A 24989-nucleotide genomic window follows, 5' to 3' on the forward strand; every position below is an offset into this window, starting at 1 on the left:
CAAGATTTTGCAGACCCGGAGCTGCCTGATCTTGCCCGGTTCTGCACGGTAATTTTGAGCTCCGGTCCCAGCTGAGCTGTAACTCGCCATTGCTCACTCTCTCCTGCCCCCTTGAGGCTGCTTTGATATGGAAGGTGTTAGGTCTGTTTGCTCGGAGAGCATGGGGTTGCCTGGGAGGAGGGGCAATTCTTTCATTGGATTTGAGTGGAAAAACCATAATCTTAAAAAGTTTGCTACTGCAATGGGTGCCTGTGGGGCTCAGTCGGTGAAGCATCTGCTTTCAGCTTGGGTGGTGATCCCAGGGTCCTGGGATCAAGGCCCACATCTGCTTCCTGCTCAGTGGAGAGGCTCTGCTGCTCCTCCCTTCCCCTGCTCGAGCTCACCCTCTGTCTCTCTTGCAAATAAATAAATAAAATCGTTACAAAAATTCTCTAGGCTGCTTAAAACAAAACAAAACAAATATTTACTTATCTGTTTTTTTAAGTTTTTAAAAAATATTTTATTTATTTATTTGACAGAGAGAGGGAGATCACAAGCAGGCAGAGAGACAGGCAGAGAGAGGGGGAGGCAGGCTTTCTGCTCAGCAAATGTGGGGCTCCATCCCAGGACCCTGAGATCATGAGCTGAGTCAAAGGCAGAGGCTTAACCCACTGAGCCACCCAGCTGCCCCTATTTTTTAAAGTTTTAATTTAGATTCCAGTTAGTTAACATACCATGCAATAGTAGTTTCAGGGGTAGAATTCAGTGACTCAATACTTCCATCCACCAGCGCCTCCTTAATCGCCATCACCCATTTCACCCATCCCCCACCCACCTCTTCTCCAGGAACGTTTGTTCTCTATAGTTAAGAGTCTGTTTCTTGGTTTCCTTCTCTTTTCTCCCCCTCTATATTCTTATTATTTTTTTCTTTTTAATTTATTAAATTCCAGATATGAGTGGAATCATTGGGTGTTGCCTTTCTTTGACTGGCTTATTTCGCTTAGAAGCTGATTCTAAAATTCTTAGGGAAAAGCAAGGGGCCAAGAATGGCCAATCCAAAATCGAGGACGAAGAGCGAGTTCTACCAGATAGACGTAGCAGATGTAAAGGTTCATTATAAAGCTGTAGTAAATCAGATGATAGACAAAAAGAACAATGGAACAGAATGCAGAGCCCAGAATTAGAAAGAGGAACATTTGGAAATGTGATATACAGAAGTGACATTGCAAACGGAAGGATGGGCCATTTAGTAACTGAGCAGTGCCGGGAACATTGGCTTTCCATACGGGGAAAAAAATGCGGTTGGGTTCCTACCTCACACCACTCACCCAAATGAATTCCATAGGCCGGCTAGAAGTTGAAGACAGTTGCGCTCAGGATTCATTCATCCACCCACTTTTCCAACTTAGCAGGAATCAGGAAGCCAACTGGGAGACTACTAAAGCTGGTTCAAGGTGAAACCATGATTAACTGGGGGCCATGGCAACCAGAAGGAGTAGTTGGAGCTGTCTGGTGGACCCTGGAGCTTTCTGTCCCCCACTGTTCCCAGGGCTCCTCCTCCCCTCTACTCAAATTTCTTGGGACTAACACACACCAGGAACTGGCCTTTTTCTTCTCTCACTACACACAACCATAGGGCACCTGGGTGGTTCAGTGGTTTAAGTCTCTGCCTTCGGCTCAGGTCATGGTCTCAGGGTCCTGGGATCGAGCCCCGCATCTGGCTCTCTGCTCAGCAGGGAGCCTGCTTCCCTTCCTCTCTCTCTGCCTGCCTCTCTGCCTACTTGTGATCTCTGTATGTCAAATAAATAAATAAAATCTTAAAAAAATTATACACAACCAGAGTGAATAATTGAGATCTCTGTGCAGAGGGGAAAGGAGCTCAGGGGCTAAAGCAACTAGATATCTGAGGTGTACAACTCCCTGAAAATAAACTCAATAAACCGCCTAACATATGCCATTTGAAGTAGGGGCATTAGGACAAACAAATCAAGAATTTGAAATAAGCATGATGTGGACATAAGGGATGATATTAGCAATATCAAAGAAAAAGAAATAAGGAAATGAATCAAGCAGAGGTATAAGAAACGAAAAATATGGGGGCTCCTGGGTGGCTCAGTCAGTTGAGCATCGCTCAGATCATGAATCCAGAAGTCCTGGGATGGAGTCCTGCATCAGGCTCCCTCTGCTCTGTGGGGAGCCTCCTTTTCCCTCTCCCTTTCCCTGCTACTCCCCCTACTTGTGGTCTCTCTCTCTCTCTCTCTGCCAAATAAATAAATAAAATCTTAAAAAAAAAAAAAAAGATTACTAATAAAGGCTGTGACCTGCAAGAATATGGGTGAACCTCACCTGATCAGTTGAAGACCTTAAGCCGGAAAACAGTCCTCCTAGAATGGAGAGAATGTGGACTCCAGACTCCAACATTAACTCCTTTCTGAGTTTCCAGTCTGCCGGCCTGCCCTGCAGATTTTGCACCCAAGACTGCAACATCAACTCTTGCCTGAGTTTCAAACCTGTTGGCAAGCCCTAAGGATTTCAGACTTGTCAACTGCTACAGTGACATGAACTAATTCCTTAAGATAAATCCTACATATGTATGACACACACACATGATTGGTTCCGCTGGTTGTGTTTCTCTGGAGAACCCTGACTAATGCCATGGAAAACGAACTCTCCCTGTCCCCTCCTGCTTTATGCTGTAATTATACTATCACCCCTAGATCAGGTGGAAACCCAGCTGTGGGAGTCGCAGTAAATCAAGAGGGGTTGAAAGGGACAGTTGGAGGAGGGACAGGGTGAAAGTGGGGGCCAGAGAGGCCTGATGGGTCTGTTTTCTCATGATTGCATTTACAGTGAATATTTGGACCTTAGTTCACAGATGATGTCATACACTTTAGTGAGTACACCATGGGGAGGGACACCACGCCAGGCTGTCCCACTCTGAGTGTTGCTGCTTGCTTGAAGGGGTCTCCGCACTGTTGAAGCACATTTTCCCTTCAGAATTAGTTAGTAATCTGTATGTGAAACATTGCATGACTATACTGTTTTCTAACTACGTTTCATCCAATGCTTTTAACATCTCTTGGAAATCTTTGCTTGACTCAATTAGGGATGACAAAGGAGGGATTTTCTACTTTTTTTTTTAAGATTTTATTTCTTTATTCGATAGAGATCACAAGTAGGCAGACAGGCAGGCAGAGAGAGAGGGGGGCGGGAAGCAGGCTCCCTGCCGAGCAGAGAGCCCGATGCAGGGCTCGGTCCCGGACCCTGAGATCAGACTTGAGCCGAAGGCAGAGGCTTTAACCCACTGAGCCACCAGGCACCCCTACCTTTTTTTTTTTTTTTAAGATTTAATTTATTTATTTGACAGAGATCACAAGTAGGCAGACAGGCAGGCAGAGAGAGAAAGAGGAGGAAGCAGGCTCCCTGCTGATCAGAGAGCCCGATGTGGAGCTCAGTCCCAGGATGCTGGGATTATGACCTGAGCCAAAGGCAGAGGCTTTAACCTACTGAGCCACCCAGGTGCCCCTGATTTTCTACTTTTATTCTGTATTCATTAGCAGGACAGTTATCTGATTTTTTTTTAATTTTAAAAAGATTTTATTTATTTATTTGCCAGAAAGAGAGTGAAAGTACAAGCAGTGTGCATGGTGGTGGTGGGGGGTGGTAGGCAGAGGAAGAAGCAGGTTCCCCACTAAGTAAGGAACCCTATGCGGGACTTGATCCAGGACCCTGAGATCATAACCTGAGCCAGAGACAGACGCTTAATGGACTGAGCTACCCAAGCGTCCCTGGTGTTTTGTCTTTAACAAGGCAGTAGTAGGTCTTGGTTGGTTGGATTAGAATCACAGCCCACTTTGAATCCTAAACAGTGAGTGGAAGGGACCTGGGACAATCTGTTAAAGAGATTTTGGTCCAACCTCCTCATTTTCAAAAAGGAGGGACTGAGACCCAGAGATGGAAAGGGATTTGCTCGAAGCCTTCCAACATGAGCTTTGTCATGTCCCAGAAGAGCTTTTGGGGGCACAGAGAAAACTTTTACAATTACTTGGATCTCAAGTTCAAGTGATCTACCCAAACTTTCCCTGGCTGAGTGGTGCTTAAGAGGTTGTGCCCGTCAGAATTACCTGGGGTTCTTTTCCGGGCTGGCTGTGCTTCCCTTTCCCCCAGCTTCTGATCCAGCAGGCCCCAGGGTGGTATCTATATTTTGAAAAAGTCCAGATGATTCCCGTTTTGTTTCTTCTCAGAAGTTCACTTTGATTTTTATTTTTAAAAATTGCCCAAGTAATTAACAATGAGTACATTCTTGTGAAGAATCCAGCAGGCTATAGAGAACCATCTGGGAAAACCACCTTCACACCTACCCCTCAGGCCCCCTGCACTCCTCAAAAGTACCCACAGTTTCAGCCACCTTCTGGTTGACTGTCTATGAATTTACTCATTTTGCATGCGTGGACAGGCATCTAATTTTTAAATAAATAGGATTATAGCATTTGTGTTGTTCCGTGACTTGCTTTTTATACTTGCCGATGTATCTTGAAAGTCTTTTCATGTCGCTATATATAGACCTACCTAATTCTGGTTCACAGACTGCAAACTATTTCACTGTACAGAAATATCATTGAAGGAAACCAGAATATGACACCCCAAAATATGCTTCTTTGACATAAGAATTATTTTGAGCTGGAGGCAATTAAAAAGTAGCAAGTGTAGGAAAAGCTCTCTTTCCTTCCTCCCTTTCTAGGGTTTACATTTTCCTTTACTGGAGACCACTCTAGACTCTAAGAAGCCCAGTGGCAGCACCAGAGGAGTCTGAAAACAATGCATTCTGTTAGTTTTCCCCCATCTATTTACTTTCCTACAGTTTGCTATCCTTGGAAGTCTAAAATGGGTCTGTCATTTTGTCATGTTTGCCCTGTCATTCTCTACAAATGTGTTGTTTGCGGAAGCTGCCAAATAAGCCCAAGTTTTAGCCACCCCTTTGAGCTCCTCATCCCCGGATTTCCCCCATGTATGTAGGAAATACACAGTGTTAACAGACTTCTGTTTGTTTTCTCCTGTTAATTTGTCATTTCTTACAGAGATCCAGCTGAGAACCTAGAAAGGCAGATAGAAGGAAAAAGAATTATCATTGTGATATATATATATATATGTTATGTATATATAAATATATATAAGTGATATATATATCTAAATCTAAAATATATATATAAAATCTAAATCTAAAAATCTGAAATATATATACATTTTATTTATTTGAGAGAGAAGGAGTACTCCAGCATGAGTGGGACATGGAGGGAGCAGAGGGGAGAGAGAAGCAGGCTGCCTGCTGAGCAGGGAGCCCGACATGGAGTTTGAACCGAGGACATTAGGATCATGACCTGAGCCAAAGGCAGATGCCTAACTGACTGAATCACCATGGTGCCCCTATCATGATAATATTAATTATTGTTTGTGCACCTCAAGTGCAAATGGCTGAGTTTATCGGTCTCCTCAGCTTGGAACACATTATGATCTCCAGAGGGGGTCAAACACCCTCTCTCTCTCTTTTTAAAATATTTTATTTATTTTAAAATATTTTATTTATTTATTTGACAGTCAGAGATCACAAGTAGGCAGAGAGGCAGGCAGAGAGAGAGGAAGGGAAGCAGGCTCCCTGCTGAGCACAGAGCCTGATGCAGGGCTTGATCCCAGGACCCTGGGATCATGACCCAAGCCGAAGGCAGAGGCTTTAACCCACTGAGCCACTCAGGCGCCCACAAACACCCTCTCTTGTCTCCTTTTCTCTTGTTTCCTCTCTTGTCTCCTTTCCCTCTCCCTAGCCCCTCATTCCCAGGACCGTCCTCATGACCGTTTTCAAAGCAGAGTTTCCCTCAGCTGGTGTGCCTCAGTGTCCCAGGGAGCGCTCAGAAAGAACATGGAGGCCCAGAGTGACGACGGGTGGGGCCTGCATGCTTGTTTTTCTACCAAGTTCCGGACCTGATTCTGCTGCCCATTGCTCGTAGATCTCTCCGAATGTGCAACCACCATTGTAAATTAATTACATATGCCTTACTCTTTGTGTTTTTATTTTTTAAAATATGTTTACTTTTAAAAATAAATTTATTTATTTATTTATTTATTTAAGTAATCTCTCAGGGTGTCTGTGTGGCTCAGTCCATTGACCATCTAACTCTTAATTTCGACTTACGTCTTGATGTCAAGGTCATGAAATCCAGCCCAGTGTATTCTTAGGATTCTCTCCTTCTCCCTCTGCCCCATCTCCCTTGCTCATGTACTCTCTCTCTCTCTCTCTCAAAAAAAAAAAAATGTACTTAAGTGATCTTTCCACCCGATGTGGGGCTCAAACTCATGACCCCGAGGTCAAGAGTCAAGTGCTCCTCTGACTGAGCCAGACAGGTGCCCCTGTTTATGTTTTTTTTTTTTAAAGATTTTATTTATTTATTTGATAGAAAAAGATTACAAGTAGGCAGAGAGGCAGGCAGAGAGAGAGAGGAGGAAGCAGGCTCCCTGCTGAGCAGAGAGCCCGATGCGGGGCTCGATCCCAGGACCCTGAGATTATGACCTGAGCCGAAGGCAGTGGCTTAACCCACTGAGCCACCCAGGAGCCCCAACCCGTTTATGTTTTTAAATAGTCAATGGCATCGGGCCGTAAATATTGCTGTTTCTTCCCTTTCTCAACTCAAGCTAATGGTGTTAAAGCTTATCCACTTATGGTAGGAACATCTGATCTGTTCTTTCCCCGTAGTGCCCAGTGTCTCATTGTGCACATGGCCACATCTTATTACCCATCCGGAGGGCGATGGGCACTGGAACCATCTCCAACTCCTGCCCTATTTCCACTGTTCTCATTTGCTTCAAGAACCACTGTATTAAAAGAAAAGGAAGAGGTGCCTGGGTGGCTCAGTTGGTTAAGCGTCTGTCTTTGGCTCAGGTCATGATCCCAGAGTCCTGGGATCGAGCCCCATGCTGAGCCCCACATCGGCTCCCTGCTCAGTGGGAAGCCTGCTTCTTCCTCTCCCAGTCCCCCTAATTCTGTTCCCTCTTTCTCTGTGTGCCTCTTTGTCAAATAAATAAATAAAAATCCTAAAAGAAAAAAGAAGAGTAAAGGAAGATAAGTGTTTCCATACCCACTTGATAAGGGGATAGGGAGCAGGGAGAAAGGGCTTCCATGGAAGAGTGGATAGAAGGTGTGACAGTTTAGGATCAAGTTTGTTTACGCAATTATTCAGGTGACGATGCTTAGTCTCCTTTCTGGCTGTCAGTCACCCAGACTGAAGATCTATGGTGGCTTCTTTCGGGAAGTCCTTCGTCAGGCAGCAAAGAAGTTTAGGCACGTTTTTCCTTTCTTTTTAGAATTTTTATCATTTTTAATTTTTATTTTTTTAAGATTTTATTTATTTATTTGATAGACAGTGACTACAAGTAGGCAGAGAGGCAGACAGAGAGAGGAAGGGAAGCAGGCTCCCTGTCGAGCAGAGAGCCAGATGTGGGGCTCGATTCCAGGACCCTGGGATCATGACCTGAGCCGAAGACAGAAGCTTTAACCCACTGGGCCACCTAGGCGCCCCTTGTGCTCTTTCTTTATTTCCTTTGGTCTATTTTCTGTGCCAGCCTCTCTTCCATGCTGTTTTTTGTTTTTGTTTTTTATCGTTAAAGCTAGAATATAAGCTCCCAATGGGCAGGAAACATTGTTTCATTCACTGATGTATCCCAAATGCCTGGAACAGAGCCCTGCAAACAACAGGTGCACAATAAATGCTCAGTGAATGAATGACTGTGGGATTTAAATGTCAGATAATGTGGGTCATGACTAACGTGTATTTATTATTTTTCAGGAGATTCTGTGCCCAAGAAGAATGCCAGGGTCACCTTCGGTCCTGAGAGACCTACCGCAGCAGAAGTCACCCAGCCCAGGATCCTGTAAGGCAGGCCACAGAAACCTTCTCACCTCAGAGGAGAGCTGCCTCCTTCTAGAAGACACTCATCTTCCATCTCCAGCCCTCTCCCACCTTTCGGGTAACTTGAATGAACAACAAACAGATTCATTTCCAAACCTGCAATTTGTTGTGTTAAAAAAAAAAAAAATTCAGCCGAGTAAATTTGAAGATCTGATTGGTTTTATGAAATAATTCATGAAACAGGCAGCATACCATCTAGCAAGCAGAAGGGAGCTCCAAGGAGCTGTACGAAGTAGAAGGTTTTTATAGGAAGGGGGACAAGTCAAGGAAGTTATTAGCAAAAGAAATGGAAGGATTGTTCCAGGCAAGATCACCTTCCTTTAGTTGGAAGGGCAGAGCTCTTATTGGATGGATGACCTCTTCTTCCTTTGAGGAATGGAGAGGGCCCATTTGATAGATTACCTCACTGGTGCTGATCAGAAAAATCCCTGACCAGTGAAGACTGCATTTCTGGGGGATGTTGAAACTGCATTAGCTTAGGTATTAAACCCAAGTTTGGTGACTTGACTTAAGGATGCCATTTTGGATTTGTGGTTTTCTTTTTAACAGTTCTGAGATTCAGCCTGGGAGTCAGAATTTCTGAACTCTCCCTAGGGTGATTCTAAGGCACGGCCAACACTGATGAACCTCTGCTTTACTCTGTCCCTGAAACCCCTCCAACATCTGCCAGCTTTGGGACTCTCAATCTGTCAGAGCCTCATTGATCTGGGCCACATAATGGGTGGTTAATAAGGTGTGTTTAGGGTCTTGCTGTTTAAAGGGTGCTCTGGCGGACCAGTAGCAGATCCGGTCTTCATGAGTTCACATTCTAGGGAGCTGCCTGGTGATTTGTTTGAGGATTGACTGAGATCATGGATATTATAATTATAGAATAAATTATATGTCATGACTAACTGATGAGAGAAAAACTCTCTGAAGGCCTGAGATATGAGGGAAGCCATTTAGATTTCCTTTCAAGCCATCATGACTGTATATAAACTTTGTTCAAACCAGAAGCCTGATTTAAGGCTCGCCACACATGCGTTGGACAGGTGCGTGGTGAATGAGTCGCCTGAAGGAAAACCATCTTGTCTTTGAGATATTGATCAATGCCCCTACTCCCTGTATTCTTTTCTGATAAAACCTGTGATTCCTGACGACATGCTAACCTACAATCTTTTGAGTTTTACAAGATATAAGAAAGTATATAACCCTGCAATAACTGTTCATTCTCTGAAACATTTTCTTCCTTGTGAAAAGCCTGTTTCCCCGGTACCTGTCCTATCTTGGGCTCAAATAAAATTCTGAGTCTTAGAGATTTTAGAAGGTTTGTTTGATTTGCATCAGCATAACAGAATCTGGCATGGAGCAGGCAATCCTACACATTTACTGAATGAATGAATGAATGAATGAACCCTTGACCAAGATGTGATTGTTACTTTACACCTAAGGAAACAAAGGCTCAGGTGGCTATTAGGTCAGTCGGTCAAACTAGGAAAATGCTGGGGGTTCTGGGCCTGGGGTTGGCATGGACAGGAAGAGGAAAAGTTTCCCAGAGACATGAAGTTCAGGGCACAGAATTGCACCTTTGCTCCTGGGAGGACGGGCTTCTCATCTTCACATTCCCCCAGGGAAGAGAAACACATTTTGGTTAGAGGGACCCAGAAGGTCCAAACATGAGGCTCCATTGACAATATTTACATATCCCCCCAAACAAGCAGGCTCACCCTTACCTTCACCCACAAATATTTATGAAACCCACCTATGTGGTTGACACTATGTAAACCAGAGACAGATGTCCCTTCTTTAAAGCAATGGACATTGACAATTTAAAATCCACAATGGGGGCGCCTGGGTGGCTCAGTGGGTTAAGCTGCTGCCTTCGGCTCAGGTCATGATCTCAGGGTCCTGGGATTGAGTCCCGCATCGGGCTCTCTGCTCAGCAGGGAGACTGCTTCCTCCTCTCTTTCTCTCTCTGCCTGCCTCTCTGCCTACTTGTGATCTCTCTCTGTCAAATAAATAAATAAAATCTTTAAAAAAAAGATAAAATCCACAGTGGTGGGGGGGGTGGTGCATGCCTTGCTGGCTCAGTCAGTAGAGCATGAAACTCTTGGTGACTCTTGGTCTCCGGGTTGGGAGTTCTCGTGTTGGGCATAAAGCTTACATACATACATACATACATACATTCCACAATGGGGCATAAGACCTGAGGACGGGAGTGAGACCAGTTTGTACTATGATGCGACTGGGGAAGACTTCCCAAGTGGTAACATATAAGGTACAATCTGAAGAGGGGAAGATTTTGGAAGAAGGAGAAGAGCTCTCTTTTTGCCCCCATGCTGGAACCTTGGGGATTATCTAGTTAGACGTAGTTTAAAAGATTCCTCTTTGCCCGTAAACTGTTTTACTGCTTTGTGGATTGTAGATAAAGTGTAGCCATGCAAACAACCCTAATCCAAACACAAATAAATTGTCTCTGGTGGAAGGACACATTCCTCCCCAACAGAAGAAGCCAGTCTGATATCTACTTGTTTAAATTCATTTTGACATTCCTTTGCTCCATTTAAATGTGTGGTTCTGCATCTTTTCCTTTGAACCAGTGTGGCATCTGTCTAGTTCTCTCATTAATTAATGAGCTAAATAAAATCTTCGACATATGTTCATTTTGTATCTGTACAAGAGTTGTGATTTTATCCTCTCTTAACATTTATGCTTTAACAAGAATAAGTAGAAATCAACCCGTGTTCCAGGCGGGGAGATAAGTAGGTGCCAAGGCTCTGTCGCAGGGGGGACCACATGGGGAATGGGAGGGGTCTTCGCGGGGGGCTCCCTGGGGGACCCAGAGATGTGCTGGGATCATGGTCGTAGTCCCTCCCCTCAGGTCTCATACTATGGGAAACCATTGAAGGGTCTTAATCAGTGGAATGAGTTGGTCTGATTCATGGTGTGAGAGATCTTACCCCACTGCCAGGCAGAGAACAGATATCAGGGCCAGGATGGGGGACGAAAGGATGCTGCTGGAGGCTGGTTCAGCAATCCAGGCAGGAGGGGACTGTTGCCTTGACTTGTGGGTTGAGGACTGAGGAGGCAAACAGTCTCTGTGAACAGCAAACAAATGGGGATAGCCCGGGCAAAAATCTAAAAGGGGATCCTGGCATCTGATGTCACTCATAGGATCTGTGCTTGCTCCTGGCCTGGAGACAGAGTAGGAAATTCAGCAGAGCCTCTCTTCCTGCCATCTCCGTGCTAGTGGGGGCAGGAAAGGAGTTAAAGCCCTGGAAAAAGCTCATTCTCAGCAGAGATGTGAGGGCTGGTGGTTGAAGGCATGAATTCTGCTGTGTGACCTCAGGAAGTTACTAAATTCTTTTTAGACAATTTCTTTTCTTTTCTTTTTTTTTTAAGATTTTATTTATTTCTTGAACAGAGAGAGAGATCACAAGCAGGCAGAGAGGCGGTGTGGGCAGGGTGGGAAGCAGACTCCCCGCTGAGCAGAGAGATTGATGGGATGCCAGGCTCCATCCCAGCACCCTGAGATCATGACCTGAGCCGAAGGCAGAGGCTTAACCCACCGAGCTACCCAGGTGCCAGAGACAATTTCTTTAGCTACAAAATGGAGCTGATAAAAGAGTGCTTTCTTCAAAGTGTTGATTGGATGATTGAATGAAATAGAAGATTGCTCTGCCCGATATTGCTCTGCCCTCAATAAAGGGCCGCTAAGATTACTTCCCAAAAGATACTAAACTCATTGGGCACATAGGGATTCTTGTAAGAATAGGATAGTACCAATTTGCATTGATATAGCATTTCAAATGTTTTTGGACCTTAGGTACAGGGCTGAGACACAGAGTAAGGATCTGTATTCATTTCTTGTGGCTGCTGTAGACAATTGCCAAAAGCTTGGTGGCTTCAAACAACAGAGATTTTTCTCTCTCACTGTTCTGGAGAATTCTGAAATCAGGGTGTTGCTGGCAGGGTTGGCTCCTTCTGGAGGCTCTGAGGAAGAAACTCTTCATGCTTCTCTCCCAGCTCCCAGTGGCTGCTGGCAATCCTTGGCATTCCTTGGCTAATCTGTGTCCCTCTTCACATGGCCTTCTCTGTGTTTCTCCATCCCTTAGTTACTCTTATAAAAACACTTGTCGTTGGGTTTAGAACCCATCATACTCCAGGATGATCTAGTCTGAAGACCCTGGGTTCAAAGAATCCTTTGCAAAGGACTTTTTCGCAAATAAGGTGACATTGACAGGTTCTGGGTGGACATGTCTTTAGGGAACACCTTCAACTCACTACAGGAACCACACGTATTCATTTTTTCACATTGTCAACCAATTTCTCTAACCCCATCCGCTAATGAGGCCATGCTCTCACACTGCTTTGGGATGTCCCTTTTCTTCCTGTATTAAGTTTCCATTTGTAGACAACTTTAGGGTTCTACAGACATTCACCTGCCTGTTTTTCCTGCCACTACCACATTGTTTTTACTGCCGTGCTTTTGTAACGTATAGGTCTTCATGTTTGGCAGAATAAGTCCCCATTTTGGTTCCATTTTTCCAAAAATGCCTTAAATTTTCAAGGACCTTGATTTTCTCTATATATCTTAGAATCAGGTTCCCATTATGCCTTGCCCCAATCCCTTGGGATTTTGGTTGGACTCCTAATGACTTTATAGATTAATTTGGAGACAGTCGACACTTTTAAGACATCAGGCTGGTTGATCCATGAATTCAGAATGTCCCTGTGTTGTTTGGGTCTTCTTTTTATATCCTTTAATAGAATATGAACGTGTTCTCCAAGGAGGTCTTATACACTCTCTGAGGGTAAGTACAGAAGGAAGAGCTCTCTGCAATTTACAGATGGCACAATTGTATGTAATCCCTCTCCCTCGAGTCCGATTATCTACATTTTACAAAAAAGGAAACTGAAGCTAAGGAACCTCCCCAGAGACACACAGTGGTAACAGAGCTGAGACTGGGTCACCGAACCTAGTCCTGGGTATGCATCTCTCATGGACAAAGCAAGGCCGAGGATGTACGAGAGGCTGGCTGGCACCTGATCATTTATTTTAAGATCTGCACGAAGAGAGATGCAGCATAGATATAGAGAAGAATGATGAGAATACAGGTGACCTTCACTTGCAGAGCGAGGGCCTGCTTGGATTAACCCCTGAAGGTCATCTTGTTTGTGCTGCTTCTCTGGAACCTGGTGCTGATGGGCAGCTCGGTGGCCACAGAGCCCCAACCTCCTTCTTGCTCGTTGGCATCCTTATCCCCAACCACAAGGCACAGGCTGATGGAGGCTGGTGTGACCCTGCTCAGGGCAACTGAGCTCGGTCCAGGGAAGTGTCAGTTAAAAGGGGTGGTGGTGACTGGGAGGCTGGTGGTGACTGTGTCCAGGTCTTTGGAGTCTGCGCAGCACAGCCTGGCCCACTCTGGGGGTCACAGGCCCCTGCCCCACATAGCCCTGGCCGCCCATCGCATGGCTGCCCACAGCCTATCCAGGCAGCGGAGTAGCAGGGACACAGCCACCTGCTGTAGGGCAGCTTGCAGCAGCAGCTCCACGGCCTTGCTGTGCTCATGGTGAAAGACGGCCAGGCTGTGGTATGCCCACTGGGCCATGGAGAGCAAGACTAGGCTTGCCTCCCACTTCAAGGGCCACAGCCGCTGCAGGACACAGTGGTGGGCTCCATGCCTCAGGGTGGCAAGCTGCTGCAGGCCCCAGCCCCACGCAATGGTCAGTGGCTGTCACAAGGCCCGCTGGATGGGCAGCAGCGCCTCTGTGCACAACTTCCCTGCCAGGATGAGGGGGATCCCCCTGCCCACCTGCAGGCTGCTGCACCACAGGATACAGAGGCCCCGTATGTAGACTGAGAGGCAGTGGGAGGCCATATTTGCTATGGCCGCCTGCAGCCCCAACAGAGGGGCAGAGAATTTCACCAGGCCTGGGCCACACAGGAGCAGGAATAGGAGCTGCCATGCACCCCTGGCCAGGCAGTTCCCATTCTGTGGGGCATCGTCCTGGCAGCTGGTGGTGGGGGAGCAGGGATGGGAGGCTTTCATGACCCAGAGGCTCCGGCCCAGGCTCCTGGCCCAGGGGCACTGGGCTGCGCTCCCGCCACAAGCTCACCTTAACTGATCCTCCGGCCCCAGTACTCTTGTCATCTGGGCCAGGTGGTTTTGCAGTCAATGACAGCACAAAAGATCAAGATGTGAATTTGTGTCAAAGAGGGGGCATTATTGCTTCAGAAGGGCAAGGGAGGCCTTTGAAAGTGAAACTGTGGAGTTCTAGTTTGGGTCCCTAGTGTTCATGCCTTTATCTGACAAATGTGACCTCAACCTCTGTGCTAGGCCCTGCACTGGATGCTGAGCACACGGGAACAGGACATGGTCTCTGCTTACAGGAAGCTTCCAGTCTAGTGAGAGAATGAACGTTGAAACATCCTCATGTCATCCCCATTCAGCTTCTCCTCATGTCCTCCTAACCTTCCACACCTTGGGTTTTGCTTGCTATAGAGAACATCTGTTCTTTAGGTATTTGAGCAAAGCCTGCGACCCTTTTCTGCTCCTTACTAGAAGTTCCATTTTATTTTTTAATTTTTTAAAAAGATTTTATTTATTTGTTTGACAGAGAGAGAGATCATAAGCAGACAGAGAAGCAGGCAGAGAGGGAGGAGGAAGCAGGCTCCCCGCTGAGCAGAGAGCCCTATGCAGGGCTCCATCCTAGGACCCTGAGATCGTGACCTGAGACGAAGGCAGAGGCTTAACCCACTGAGCCACCCAGGCACCCCTATTTTTTAATTTTGAAAAAAGATTTTATGTCTATATTTTATTTTTTTTAAAAGATTTTATTTATTTATTAGACAGAGAGAGATCACAAGTAGGCAGAGAGGCAGGCGGAGAGAGAGGAAGGGAAGCAGGCCCCCTGCTGAGCAGAGAGCCCGATGTGGGACTCGATCCCAGGACCCGGAGATCATGACCTGAGCCGAAGGCAGTGGCTCAACCCACTGAGCCACCCAGGCGCCCTATGTCTATATTTTAGAGAGAGAGAGAGAGCATGTGTGCAAAAGCTGGGATGGGGCAGAGGGAAAGGAGAGAGAATCTCAAGCAGACTCCTGTTGAGCATGAAGCCTGTCGTGGGGCTCAATCCTAGGACCCTGCGATCATGACCTGAGCCCAAGTCAGATGCTTAATTGACTGGGCCACCTAAGCGGCCCTGCTCTTTTTTCTCTGGATGGTAGAGAGGGAGTTTTTCTTAGAATATTTTGGCTAGCACCTTCAGTGACATTGTGAAACTTTTAAAAACTCTCTTCCTGGTTTTAAATAGTCTTATTTGGTGGGTGATAGTGGCTGTCTTGTTCTTCTCTGTACTCCCACAGCCTGATGCAGAAGCCAGCACAGAGCAGGCCTTCAGTAAGAATTAATTTCTTTCTTTCTTTCTTTTTTTTTTTTTTTAAAGATTTTATTTATTTATTTGACAGGCAGAGATCCAGGCAGAGAGAGAGGAGGAAGCAGGCTCCCCGCTGAGCAGAGAGCCCGATATGGGGCTCGAGCCCAGGACCCCGAGATCATGACCTGAGCTGAAGGCAGAGGCTTTAACCCACTGAGCCACCCAGGCACCCCAAGAATTTCTTACTGAGTGAATGACTTGGGACCCCAGAAGCGTTTCTTGGGGGCGGGGTGGTTACTGAACACCAAATCTGAGGTGAATATCCCAGCTAGAGTCAGCTCTGTCCTTCACTGATTGTGTGACTTTTGTCAAATTATTTCCTCTTGACCTGAGGGTTTGTTTTCTCTGTAAGAGGGGACAGACAATATGGGTCATAATCCCTTGTCTGCAATTCTGAAATTTTTTTTTAAAGATTTTATTTATTTATTTGACAGAGAGAAATCACAAGTAGATGGAGAGGCAGGCAGAGAGAGAGAGGGAAGCAGGCTCCCTGCTGAGCAGAAAGCCCGATGCGGGACTGGATCCCAGGACCCTGAGATCACGACCTGAGCCAAAGGCAGAGGCTTAACCCACTGAGCCACCCAGGCGCCCCTGCAATTCTGAAATTAAAAACTTCTTAAGTCATTTGATAGCAAAAATCAAACTGATCTGAACTCTTTAGGCAGCAAAGTCAGCCTGGCACTGATGTGAAGACGTTTATATTTATCTCACTCCATGAGAATATATATATATATTTTTAACAGAATTAATGTGTTTCATTAAAGAGTTTGGGGAGGATTACATAAGTGTGTGCACCATATTGCATGATTTATTTAAAACATGAAAAACGCTGAGTTTGGAAACACATCTGGCCCCAAAGATTTCCAGTAAGGGACTGAGGACCCATCAGCGCTGCCCCTCAAGGGATGGTGGGAAGATTAAAAGAATTTTTTTTAAAACAATGGTGGGAGCAATGGCCAGGCCCAGAATCAAACAACAGAACTGGGTGGAATGGAGGTGCAAAGTTATATATGGGAAAGAATGTGCGTGCCCTCACACAGGAAAAACAGTGGAGGAGTAGCCAGTTAAAATAGAGCCTTGGGTGGCAGCCACTGGAGTTAATGCCTAATCCCAAGGAACAAGCACCCAGCACCCAGCAGGCCTTCAGTAAGAATTTCTATTTTTTTTTCCCAGTAAGAATTTCTTTTTCTTCTTCTTCTTCTTTTTTCTTTTTTTAAGATTTTATTTATTTATTTGTCAGAGAGGGAGAGCAAGAAAGCCAGCACAGGCAGGCAGAGGTAGAGGGAGAAGCAGGCTCCCCGCTGAGCAAGTAGCCTGATATGGGACTCGATCCCAGGACGCTGGGATCATGACCCCAGCCGAAGGCAGCCTTTTAACCAACTGAGCCACCCAGGCGTCCCTCCCAGTAAGAATTTCTAATGTGAATGACTTGCGACCTCCTTGGTCTTTTCAGTGAGGGGGTTAGTTTCATAGGAAGTAACAGGATATTTGATTCTTTTTTTTTTTTTTAAGATTTTATTATTTCACAGAGAGAGAGATCACAAGCAGGCAGAGAGGCAGGCAGAGAGAGGGGACGAAGCAGGCTCCCTGCTGAGCAGAGAGCCCGATGCTGGGCTCCATCCCAGGACTCCGAGATCATGACCTGAGCCGAAGGCGGCGGCTTAACCCACTGAGCCACCCAGGTGCCCAAGACATCTGATTCTTAAAAAGATTTGGGGAGGCAAGCCTGGAGACAGGGAGAGCACTTAGGAGCCTCCTGGGTCACGGAGGTGGGGGTGGGGGTGGGAGGTAGGGGTGTAAGCAGAGATCAGCGAGGGTCCCCGAGGCAGAAAGGGCCAGGCTTCGAGGTTGGGCAGCTGGATCCGCCACCGCAGTTCCTGAGGTCGTTTAGCCGCACCCTTGACTCTTAGAAGCCAGAAGCCTGGTCACAGCAGCTGGACACCGGGAGAAGTGGTTGAAATGAGGCTTGAGGGACGGCACGTCCGAAAAAAATGCATTAAAGGCGAGTTGATGTCGTGGAAGCGGCTCTGGATCGGGAGCCAGGAAACCAAGCTTTCGGTCTTTTCTCTCCAACTCGGAGCAGGTGGCAGCGGGGCAACTCGTCTCAACCCGGCGTGCCCGACAAATGGCAACACCTCGGATTTACTAAGTGGGACGGAAATGGGACATCACGTGCGAAGGCGCGTTGTAACTGAAACCCGCAGCTGGGTTATTCAATCCTGGAGGTGACTGCATTTCACATGAAAAAAGACACAGCTATTTAGCTTCAGCGTAACGGCGTCTTCCAGCACATTTGGCAGCTCCCTGAAGTCCCACAATTCAGCCACCGCGTTCCTATTCTTGGCCAGAGTACGAAGTTTGAGCCCAGTCGCTCGCCGTAGTCTCTAATCCCCGCCCCCGAAGGTGACGTCCCGCTCAGAACGATCGCTCGGCGAGGACGAGCATGCGTGGAAATGACGGCCCGATTCCGCCCCATGACCCGTCGTCCACCGCGGGCGCGCGCTCGTACGCCGGAAGGGGCGGGCCCAGGTGGGGCTTTATAAATGACTTGTCGCGAGTTTTCCGACCTCTACCGGCAGGATTCGGCGGCGGAATGGTATGTGTCGCGATGGTGTTTTTCTCGTTGGCGCGGCGGTGCGGCTCAATCCGTGGCCCATCGGCGCCATCTCAACTCGGCGGGCGCCGGGAGCCTGTTCCGAGAGCACGGGGGTCTTAGCGAGATCCCCAGCGAGGCCTATTTTCTGGAAATCCGGGAGGCCTGGGGCCTGGGGTCCGCGGGGCGGCTGGCGAAGGCCGGTGGGGCGGGCTTCGGTTTGGGGGTCCCGAGCCCGGAAATTTTCGAGGCACTGATCAGTTCTGGGTCTCGAGCTCACCCGTTCATTGTTAATCTAGGTGAGAGTCCGCGAGCGCGTGGGCCAGGGGGAGCTTGAGTGGGGGCGCTAGGCCTTTCCTGTGCTGACCTCGGAAATCAGCGCGGGGTTGTGGGGGGAAGCCTGGGCTGACCTGCGTGGCACGTCGGTGCTCCTCGTAAGGCCTCTGGAGTTCCCAGGAACCGCAGATGATGAACTCACTGACGGGCGGACAGAGGCTCCGTGCTGATTGTCAGGTTCTGATTTGGCTCTGTCGAGTTCTAGGGGCCTTCTGGTGTCCGTCCAGCCGGGGAGCCTGTGGTGTGGTGCCCTTCGCTAGCCAGTTCTTGGTCCCTGCGCCCGTTTTGTGCTAATGTGGCCTTGACAGCCACCTGTGAGGTCGTTTTTAAGGACATCACCTGGTGTGCTTTTTGTCCTGTTTAGAGAAAAAAGGAGAGGCTGTTTTTTTTGGTTCCAAAATAAGGTTTTGAGGCAAAGGTTCAAGGCATTAAGGGTCAGTGACCCATCTCAGAACCCAGCCCAGCACGTAAGCATGTTGGCTGAGCTGCTGGGTTTCTGGTGTGGACGCCGTGTTGCGGCAGACCCTTGCACCACCGAGGCAAGCTGGTCATCAGACGTGAGCTCCTTAAGACAAGCTTGAGTGCTGACGTTGACCCTTTTCTCGCAGTCTCACAGGAAATTCTCCGCTCCCAGGCATGGGTCTCTGGGGTTCTTGCCTCGGAAACGCAGCAGCCGGCACCGTGGGAAGGTGAAGAGCTTCCCCAAGGATGACTCTTCCAAGCCTGTCCATCTCACAGCCTTCCTGGGCTACAAGGCCGGCATGACTCACATCGTGCGGGAGGTGGACAGGCCAGGATCCAGTGAGTACAGGCAGCCCCCTTCACGCTGGTTGGGCGTGGTGGTGGTGAGGAGCTGAGGGTGGGGGTGGACTGGACTGCGGTCAGAAGAGGGCAGGCTGGCCTCCTGACAGAATGGAAGCCTCCGTTAGGATTGGTGACTAGTAAAGGCTACAGGTGGCTGGCATTGCTTTAGGTGGGGGGGATGTATCGAAGTCAGGGCATCACGTGAGTAAATTATTTGAGCCAAAGTGTCGAAGAGTACTCGAATGAGAATTTGTATACCTTAACCTGAAAGCTTTAATGCTGCCCATGTTCCTGGCTTATGAAGTGCAATGGAGAAAAAAAAAATTACTCAGTAAAACACACTGGTTTCTGTACCACGTAGTACTTTTTTTTTTCTTTTTTAAAAATTTTTATTCACTTATTTGACAGATCATAAGTAGGCAGAGAGAGGAGGAAGCAGGCTCCCTGCTGATATGGGGCTTGATCCCAGAACTCTGGGATCATGAGCCGAGCTGAAGGCAGAGGCTTAACCCACTGAGCTACCCAGGTGCCCCCCCCCCACGGTCCATTCTAATGTAGGCATCGAACACCTACCTTGTGCTCAGATCTGTTAGCACATACCTTTATACGTCGTACTTGTATTATCTAGGCAACAAGGAATTGCTTTTAGAAAGGTTCACGATAGATGAGAACTGAAACTAGCGTGTATTAGAGTCCTGGTATTTTTTTGAGTTAGAATTAACAGTATGTGGTAAGGACAGGCCTGGGAGTCCAGACTGATGATAAGGCCTCATTTCTGCAAAGTTGCCTGTTAACTCAAAGCAGGTTGTCCTCTTGAACTAAATATGGCATTTCACATTTCTGCAAGACATCGTGATCCCTTGTTGGGGATTCTAGCCATCCCACTCAAGTCTGATCCCTCTCTTGGCAGAGGTGAACAAGAAGGAAGTTGTGGAGGCTGTGACCATTGTGGAGACACCACCCATGGTGGTTGTGGGCATCGTGGGCTACGTGGAAACCCCTCGAGGCCTCCGTACCTTTAAGACCATCTTTGCTGAGCACATCAGTGATGAATGCAAAAGGCGCTTCTATAAGAACTGGTAAGGGACGAGGAGGCCATGCACTCTGGATTAGCAGGGAATAGAGTAGTACCCTGTGCTGGGCCTCTGTGTAGCTGGGGGGAGAGTTGCTCTGGTGTCTGGTTTAGTTGCCTCCTGAACAAACAGTTCTGAGGGCACGCCTTGAGCACCTCTGGACCTTCATGTTCCTCCTAGTTGGTGCTGGCTGAGGACTCCGTATTCAGTGTTCTCTTAGTTGCTAGGAAGTATTGGGAGTCTGATTAGAACCTGAGAGAACAGTGTAACTCCCCCAGTCCTGCCTGGGAGTGTGGTTGGGTTAATGGCTCAGCCGGAGCAAGAATTAGTGTATATTTGAATGCTTGTGACTTGCATTAATTTTGTGGACCTCTGCTCAGCTCCGCTCGGCTCTGCCCGATGAGCTCCATCCAGGCTCCGCTTGCCGGTGGAAAAGGCTCCTTAGAAGCCGGCAATGAGCCCCATCCCCAAGTGGTGCCAGTGTGCCTTCCGCTCACCCCCTGGAGGGGTGATGAAGGCCTGCACCCGGCCCCCTCCCCAACTCTGCTCTGCTCCTGAAGGCATAAGTCTAAGAAGAAGGCCTTCACCAAGTACTGCAAGAAGTGGCAGGATGATGATGGCAAAAAGCAACTCGAGAAGGACTTCAACAGCATGAAGAAGTACTGCCAGGTGATCCGGGTCATCGCCCACACCCAGGTGAGAACTCAGTGAGGGGCACAAAAGGTGGGTGACTGCCCCACTGCACGGTATCAGGTGCTTACCTTGTTACCTGCTGAGTTAGTCCTCAGCCCGAGCCGACTTTGTCTCAGGATTTCAGAGGGGTGGTAAGACCGGTTCCGGTTACTTGTCTGAATGGATGGGCCAGCAAGCCGAGTGGGGAACCTGCACTTCCCTTGATTTCTGGGGGCAGGTTAAGACCATCCTTGGTCTGAGGAGGCAGTGCCTCCAGTCTGGTGTTGGTTTATTTGTTGCCAGCAGAGGGCGCCCTGTTTCTATGGGCTTTGTATTAGGGAAACTGCCCCATTTTAGGAAAAGCAGTGGAAGGAACTGGTGAGTCTTAGATGCTGTGAAATACCTAACTGAAAATGGTAGTCAGTAGTGAGATGTTGGCCATTTGTGCTTAAATCTAACTTGCTGTGAACTGAATGAGCCTTTTCTTGACTTGGTCAGAGTTGCTCTTGTGTACGGTTGTTCTGAGCCACCATCCTAGGGTTTTAGTTGATTGCTTAGTCAGAGTCAGTTTCCCTGTGGTTAGTTGTGACCCTCGGCTCACGTTTGTAGTATGCCCATTACTGAAGCTGAAGAAAGTTCTGTAGGACAGTGCTGGGCTGTTCTAATGAAGTTCTGCCTTGAATTCTTTTTCGCCCTAATCTTTGCAGCTTTTGCCCTTGACTGAGGTGCTGTTCCACTCTCCCACAGCGTAAATGCCTTATTGACAGTGAGTAGGCTAAGGTAGATGGCCAGGATAAACCAAGGCAGTACCCCAAAGAGACCGGCCAAAACCCTGATGATCAGGAACGTGGGGCTTGTTGGTCCTAGGATTTGTTTCCAGTCTGCTTGTGTTGGCATGGCCCTTACATGTCTGTTAAAAGATCAGCTCATCATGGTGAATTTGGGCATCAGAATTGAGAAGGGGACTTGTACCCAGTGGGGAGTTAGGACACGGAAAAGAGTCTTCATTTTTGCCAGTAGGGAGACAGGAGGTTCAGAGTTGCCAGACTTCTCACCGTGAGTTCCCTTGCCATGGAAGGAGAGCTTAGAGCTCGGGATCTGAGCTGTATTGATTTCCCTCCTAGATGCGCCTGCTTCCTCTGCGCCAGAAGAAGGCCCACCTCATGGAGATCCAGGTGAACGGAGGCACAGTGGCTGAGAAGCTGGACTGGGCCCGGGAGAGGCTGGAGCAGCAGGTGCCTGTGAACCAAGTGTTTGGGCAGGACGAGATGATCGATGTCATTGGTGTCACCAAGGGCAAAGGCTACAAAGGTGAGCTTTAGAGTGACCCAAGTTGTAAAACTCCGAGGTTTCAGGGCCAGATCTTTGAGGCTGTGGAATGAGCGTTGGGCACATGATTCCAGAAACTTGGTTCACTGCCTTAGAACAGCCCTGTGGTCAGGTTGGGGGGTAGTGCACGAAGGAGTGGGGGAGATCCCTCACCGTCTGTCTGAACTCCCCATTGGCGCCCACTGCAGAAGGCAGAGGGTTCTGGGAAGTTGGGCGGGCCTCTGCGGGTGAGGAACTTGATGGATGCGGTGATATGCACGCGGTCCCCGTCTAGTTCAGGGCTGATTCTCCAAGACGAGAAAACCTGTTCTTTATGTCTAGGCTGGTGGTCAGCCTGAGGACATAGGAGTGGGGAGAGGACATTAAACCCACCCATTCCTCAGATTCAGTGGCTGTCAAATGATGTTCTGTGCATGTACCACAAATGAGTAAACTCCCATCAGGCAATCAGCAGGAAAGGGGCCGATGGCACGAGTGCCAGATGCCCCGGTGACAAGCTCACATCTCCTCCAGGTGTCACCAGCCGCTGGCACACCAAGAAGCTACCCCGCAAAACCCACCGGGGCCTGCGCAAGGTTGCGTGTATTGGGGCTTGGCATCCTGCCCGCGTGGCCTTCTCTGTGGCTCGGGCTGGGCAGAAAGGCTACCATCACCGCACGGAGATCAACAAGAAGGTGAGGTGCCAAGGGGGCCCCTGTGGAGACAAGCGGGGAAGGGAGACACAAGCCCTTGTGGGGTGTGGTTTCTGGTTCCTGTTGGGGCTACTGCAGTGGGGGTGCTTCTGGAATGCGAATGGATCCAAGGTGCTCATCTGGTCTGACAGGCATGGTTTGGGTCTTGGGGTATGATTTGTAAGGTGCCACTGAAGGAGGTTGTGGTACAGCTGACTCCCAGAGGGACCCAGGATTGGAGTCTTGTCTGTCCCTTCCTTTCCCTCTGAGAGTTTGGGGGCGGCCTCTGCACTGTTTCAGCCAAGTGGCAGGCTTCTCAGGCACAGCCAGCTTCCTTTGGTCCCTGGCCTGGGGTATCCCATCAGTAGGACTGGTAGCTGTTTTCCATCCAGAGCTCTCTGCCCTCCCCTGAGCTGAGGGTTATTTGCCCCCGTTGGCTGGCCTGCCGTCTAGGGCCCTGTACGACTGTTCCCTCCCAGTGTTGAAGGAAGGGTTGTTCCCTCTCTTAGATCTACAAGATCGGCCAGGGCTACCTCATCAAGGATGGCAAGCTGATTAAGAACAATGCCTCCACCGACTACGATCTGTCTGACAAGAGCATCAACCCCCTGGTGAGTAATGAGAGCCGTCTTCTCAAGCTTCCAAGTTCTTGGCTCTGGCAGGATTTTGTGCCAGGCCTCCCTTGTGGGCTGGGACCCTAGTGCTTTCGGGTCCTGGCTGACACATGGAGGCTGTTTCCAGAGTCTGTTAACTGCCCTGCATAGACCGCACCTGGTCATCTGTCGCTTGGAAATGCTGGGTCTTCAGTCCAGCTGTTGGGGCTGATGGGTGAGAGAATTGGGGTCTCGGGCCCAGCTGTTCGGTGATGAGGCTCTGGAATGAGCGCTGGGCACAGCGCCCGAGTCACACTGCGGAAACGTTCCTTGCTGCCTTCCTTCTGAGAACAGCCTGGTGGTCATCAGGTGGCGAGGACCACCTTGAACTTGAAGGGGTCTTTCGTGTGTGTTGTCTGAGCGATCTCTGGCCCCATGCTTAATCTGACCTGACCTTGGTTTTTCCAGGGTGGTTTTGTCCACTATGGTGAAGTGACCAATGACTTTGTCATGCTGAAGGGCTGTGTGGTGGGAACCAAGAAGCGAGTGCTTACGCTCCGCAAGGTGAGGCTGGGGCCCTCTGCGTCAGGGTGGGACTTCATGGAGGGCAGTTCAGAGGAAGGGGGGGTGCTTGCCGCTCCAGCAGTGCCTTTGAAGTCCTGGGAAGAGGAAATTCTCTGTCTGGCATGCTCCAGCTGTTTGCTCAGGGGGGCAGTAGGACGAGATCCTTGGGGAAACAGCCAGCCTGGAGGGGCTGTGGAAGGGGCTGATGGAGGTTGCCGGTCCTCTGAGGCAGCCTGTGAACTAAGATGAGGCAGAGGAAGGCTCGGCTGTTCGTAACTAATCCTCCTCTCTTGGCCTGTAGTCCTTGCTGGTGCAGACCAAACGGCGGGCCCTGGAGAAGATCGACCTTAAGTTCATCGACACCACCTCCAAGTTTGGCCATGGCCGATTCCAGACGGTGGAGGAGAAGAAAGCGTTCATGGTGAGCAGCCTGGCTGGCTTGGGACAGGGGGGCTGAGCTTGACTCCAGAGCCCACACAGTCTCTCATCCCAGTGGGGTGCAGGTTAGTCTTTGTGCCTAGCTGCTTTCCTCCTTCTGACCTTGCCCTCTGTCCTCTCTCCACAGGGACCACTTAAGAAAGATCGAATTGCAAAGGAAGAAGGAGCTTAATGTCAGGAGCAGATTGTGTGGCTGGTGGGATCTCAATAAAAACTATTTTCCAGTGACGTCTGCTTCTGGTTTTGCTTCCTGGTCCCAGCTGCTGCCGCCATGGCCACAGGGGCCTCTGTTCTTTGAGAGATGTTGCCCTTGGCCTCTGGCTTCGCTAAGGGTCTCCTCCCCCTACCACCCCCCACCCACTTGTGTGGCTCAGTGCCCGGAGCCCATGGGTGGAAGGGCAGCACGAAACTGCCCTGGTCTGCCCCGGGAGCAGCAGGCTTTGTGCAGATGCGTGTGTCCCGGCGGAGGGGGTGTGGCGCTGGCTCTGCTGCAGAGCTTGGGTGTGTTTGCACAGGGTGGGTGGCAGCCCGGCTGGAGGGAGGCAGTGGGGATTTCATGT

At 48.8% G+C, this 24989-nt stretch overlaps 1 protein-coding gene and 3 non-coding genes across 4 annotated transcripts; all 4 read left to right on the forward strand.

Annotated features, from left to right (window-relative positions):
- The first annotated feature begins 17902 nt into the window (after positions 1 to 17902).
- On the forward strand, positions 17903 to 24657 carry RPL3 (ribosomal protein L3). Its single transcript, XM_044226578.1, has 10 exons — positions 17903 to 17952; positions 18894 to 19086; positions 20000 to 20168; positions 20723 to 20858; positions 21959 to 22145; positions 22677 to 22837; positions 23344 to 23445; positions 23896 to 23991; positions 24293 to 24412; positions 24557 to 24657. Exons 1-10 carry the CDS (start codon positions 17950 to 17952, stop codon positions 24599 to 24601), a joined length of 1212 nt encoding a protein of 403 aa, XP_044082513.1. The 5' UTR covers positions 17903 to 17949; the 3' UTR covers positions 24602 to 24657.
- Positions 18412 to 18473, forward strand: LOC122892837. Its single transcript, XR_006381510.1, has one exon. It is a non-coding gene; the product is annotated as a small nucleolar RNA SNORD43 (small nucleolar RNA).
- LOC122892860 lies at positions 20668 to 20722 on the forward strand. The gene has a single exon (XR_006381533.1). It is a non-coding gene; the product is annotated as a small nucleolar RNA U82P (small nucleolar RNA).
- LOC122892856 lies at positions 23689 to 23782 on the forward strand. Its single transcript, XR_006381528.1, has one exon. It is a non-coding gene; the product is annotated as a small nucleolar RNA U83B (small nucleolar RNA).
- Positions 24658 to 24989: the final 332 nt, after the last annotated feature.

This window comes from Neovison vison, chromosome 12, assembly GCF_020171115.1.
Source record: "Neovison vison isolate M4711 chromosome 12, ASM_NN_V1, whole genome shotgun sequence".
NCBI classification, from domain to species: domain Eukaryota; kingdom Metazoa; phylum Chordata; class Mammalia; order Carnivora; family Mustelidae; genus Neogale; species Neogale vison.

Coding starts and splice junctions, on each gene's coding strand:
- RPL3 (XM_044226578.1), top strand. Junction 22,146..22,676: donor CAAGGGCAAAGGCTACAAAG/GTGAGCTTTAGA, acceptor CATCTCCTCCAG/GTGTCACCAGCCGCTGGCAC. Junction 23,446..23,895: donor ACAAGAGCATCAACCCCCTG/GTGAGTAATGAG, acceptor TGGTTTTTCCAG/GGTGGTTTTGTCCACTATGG.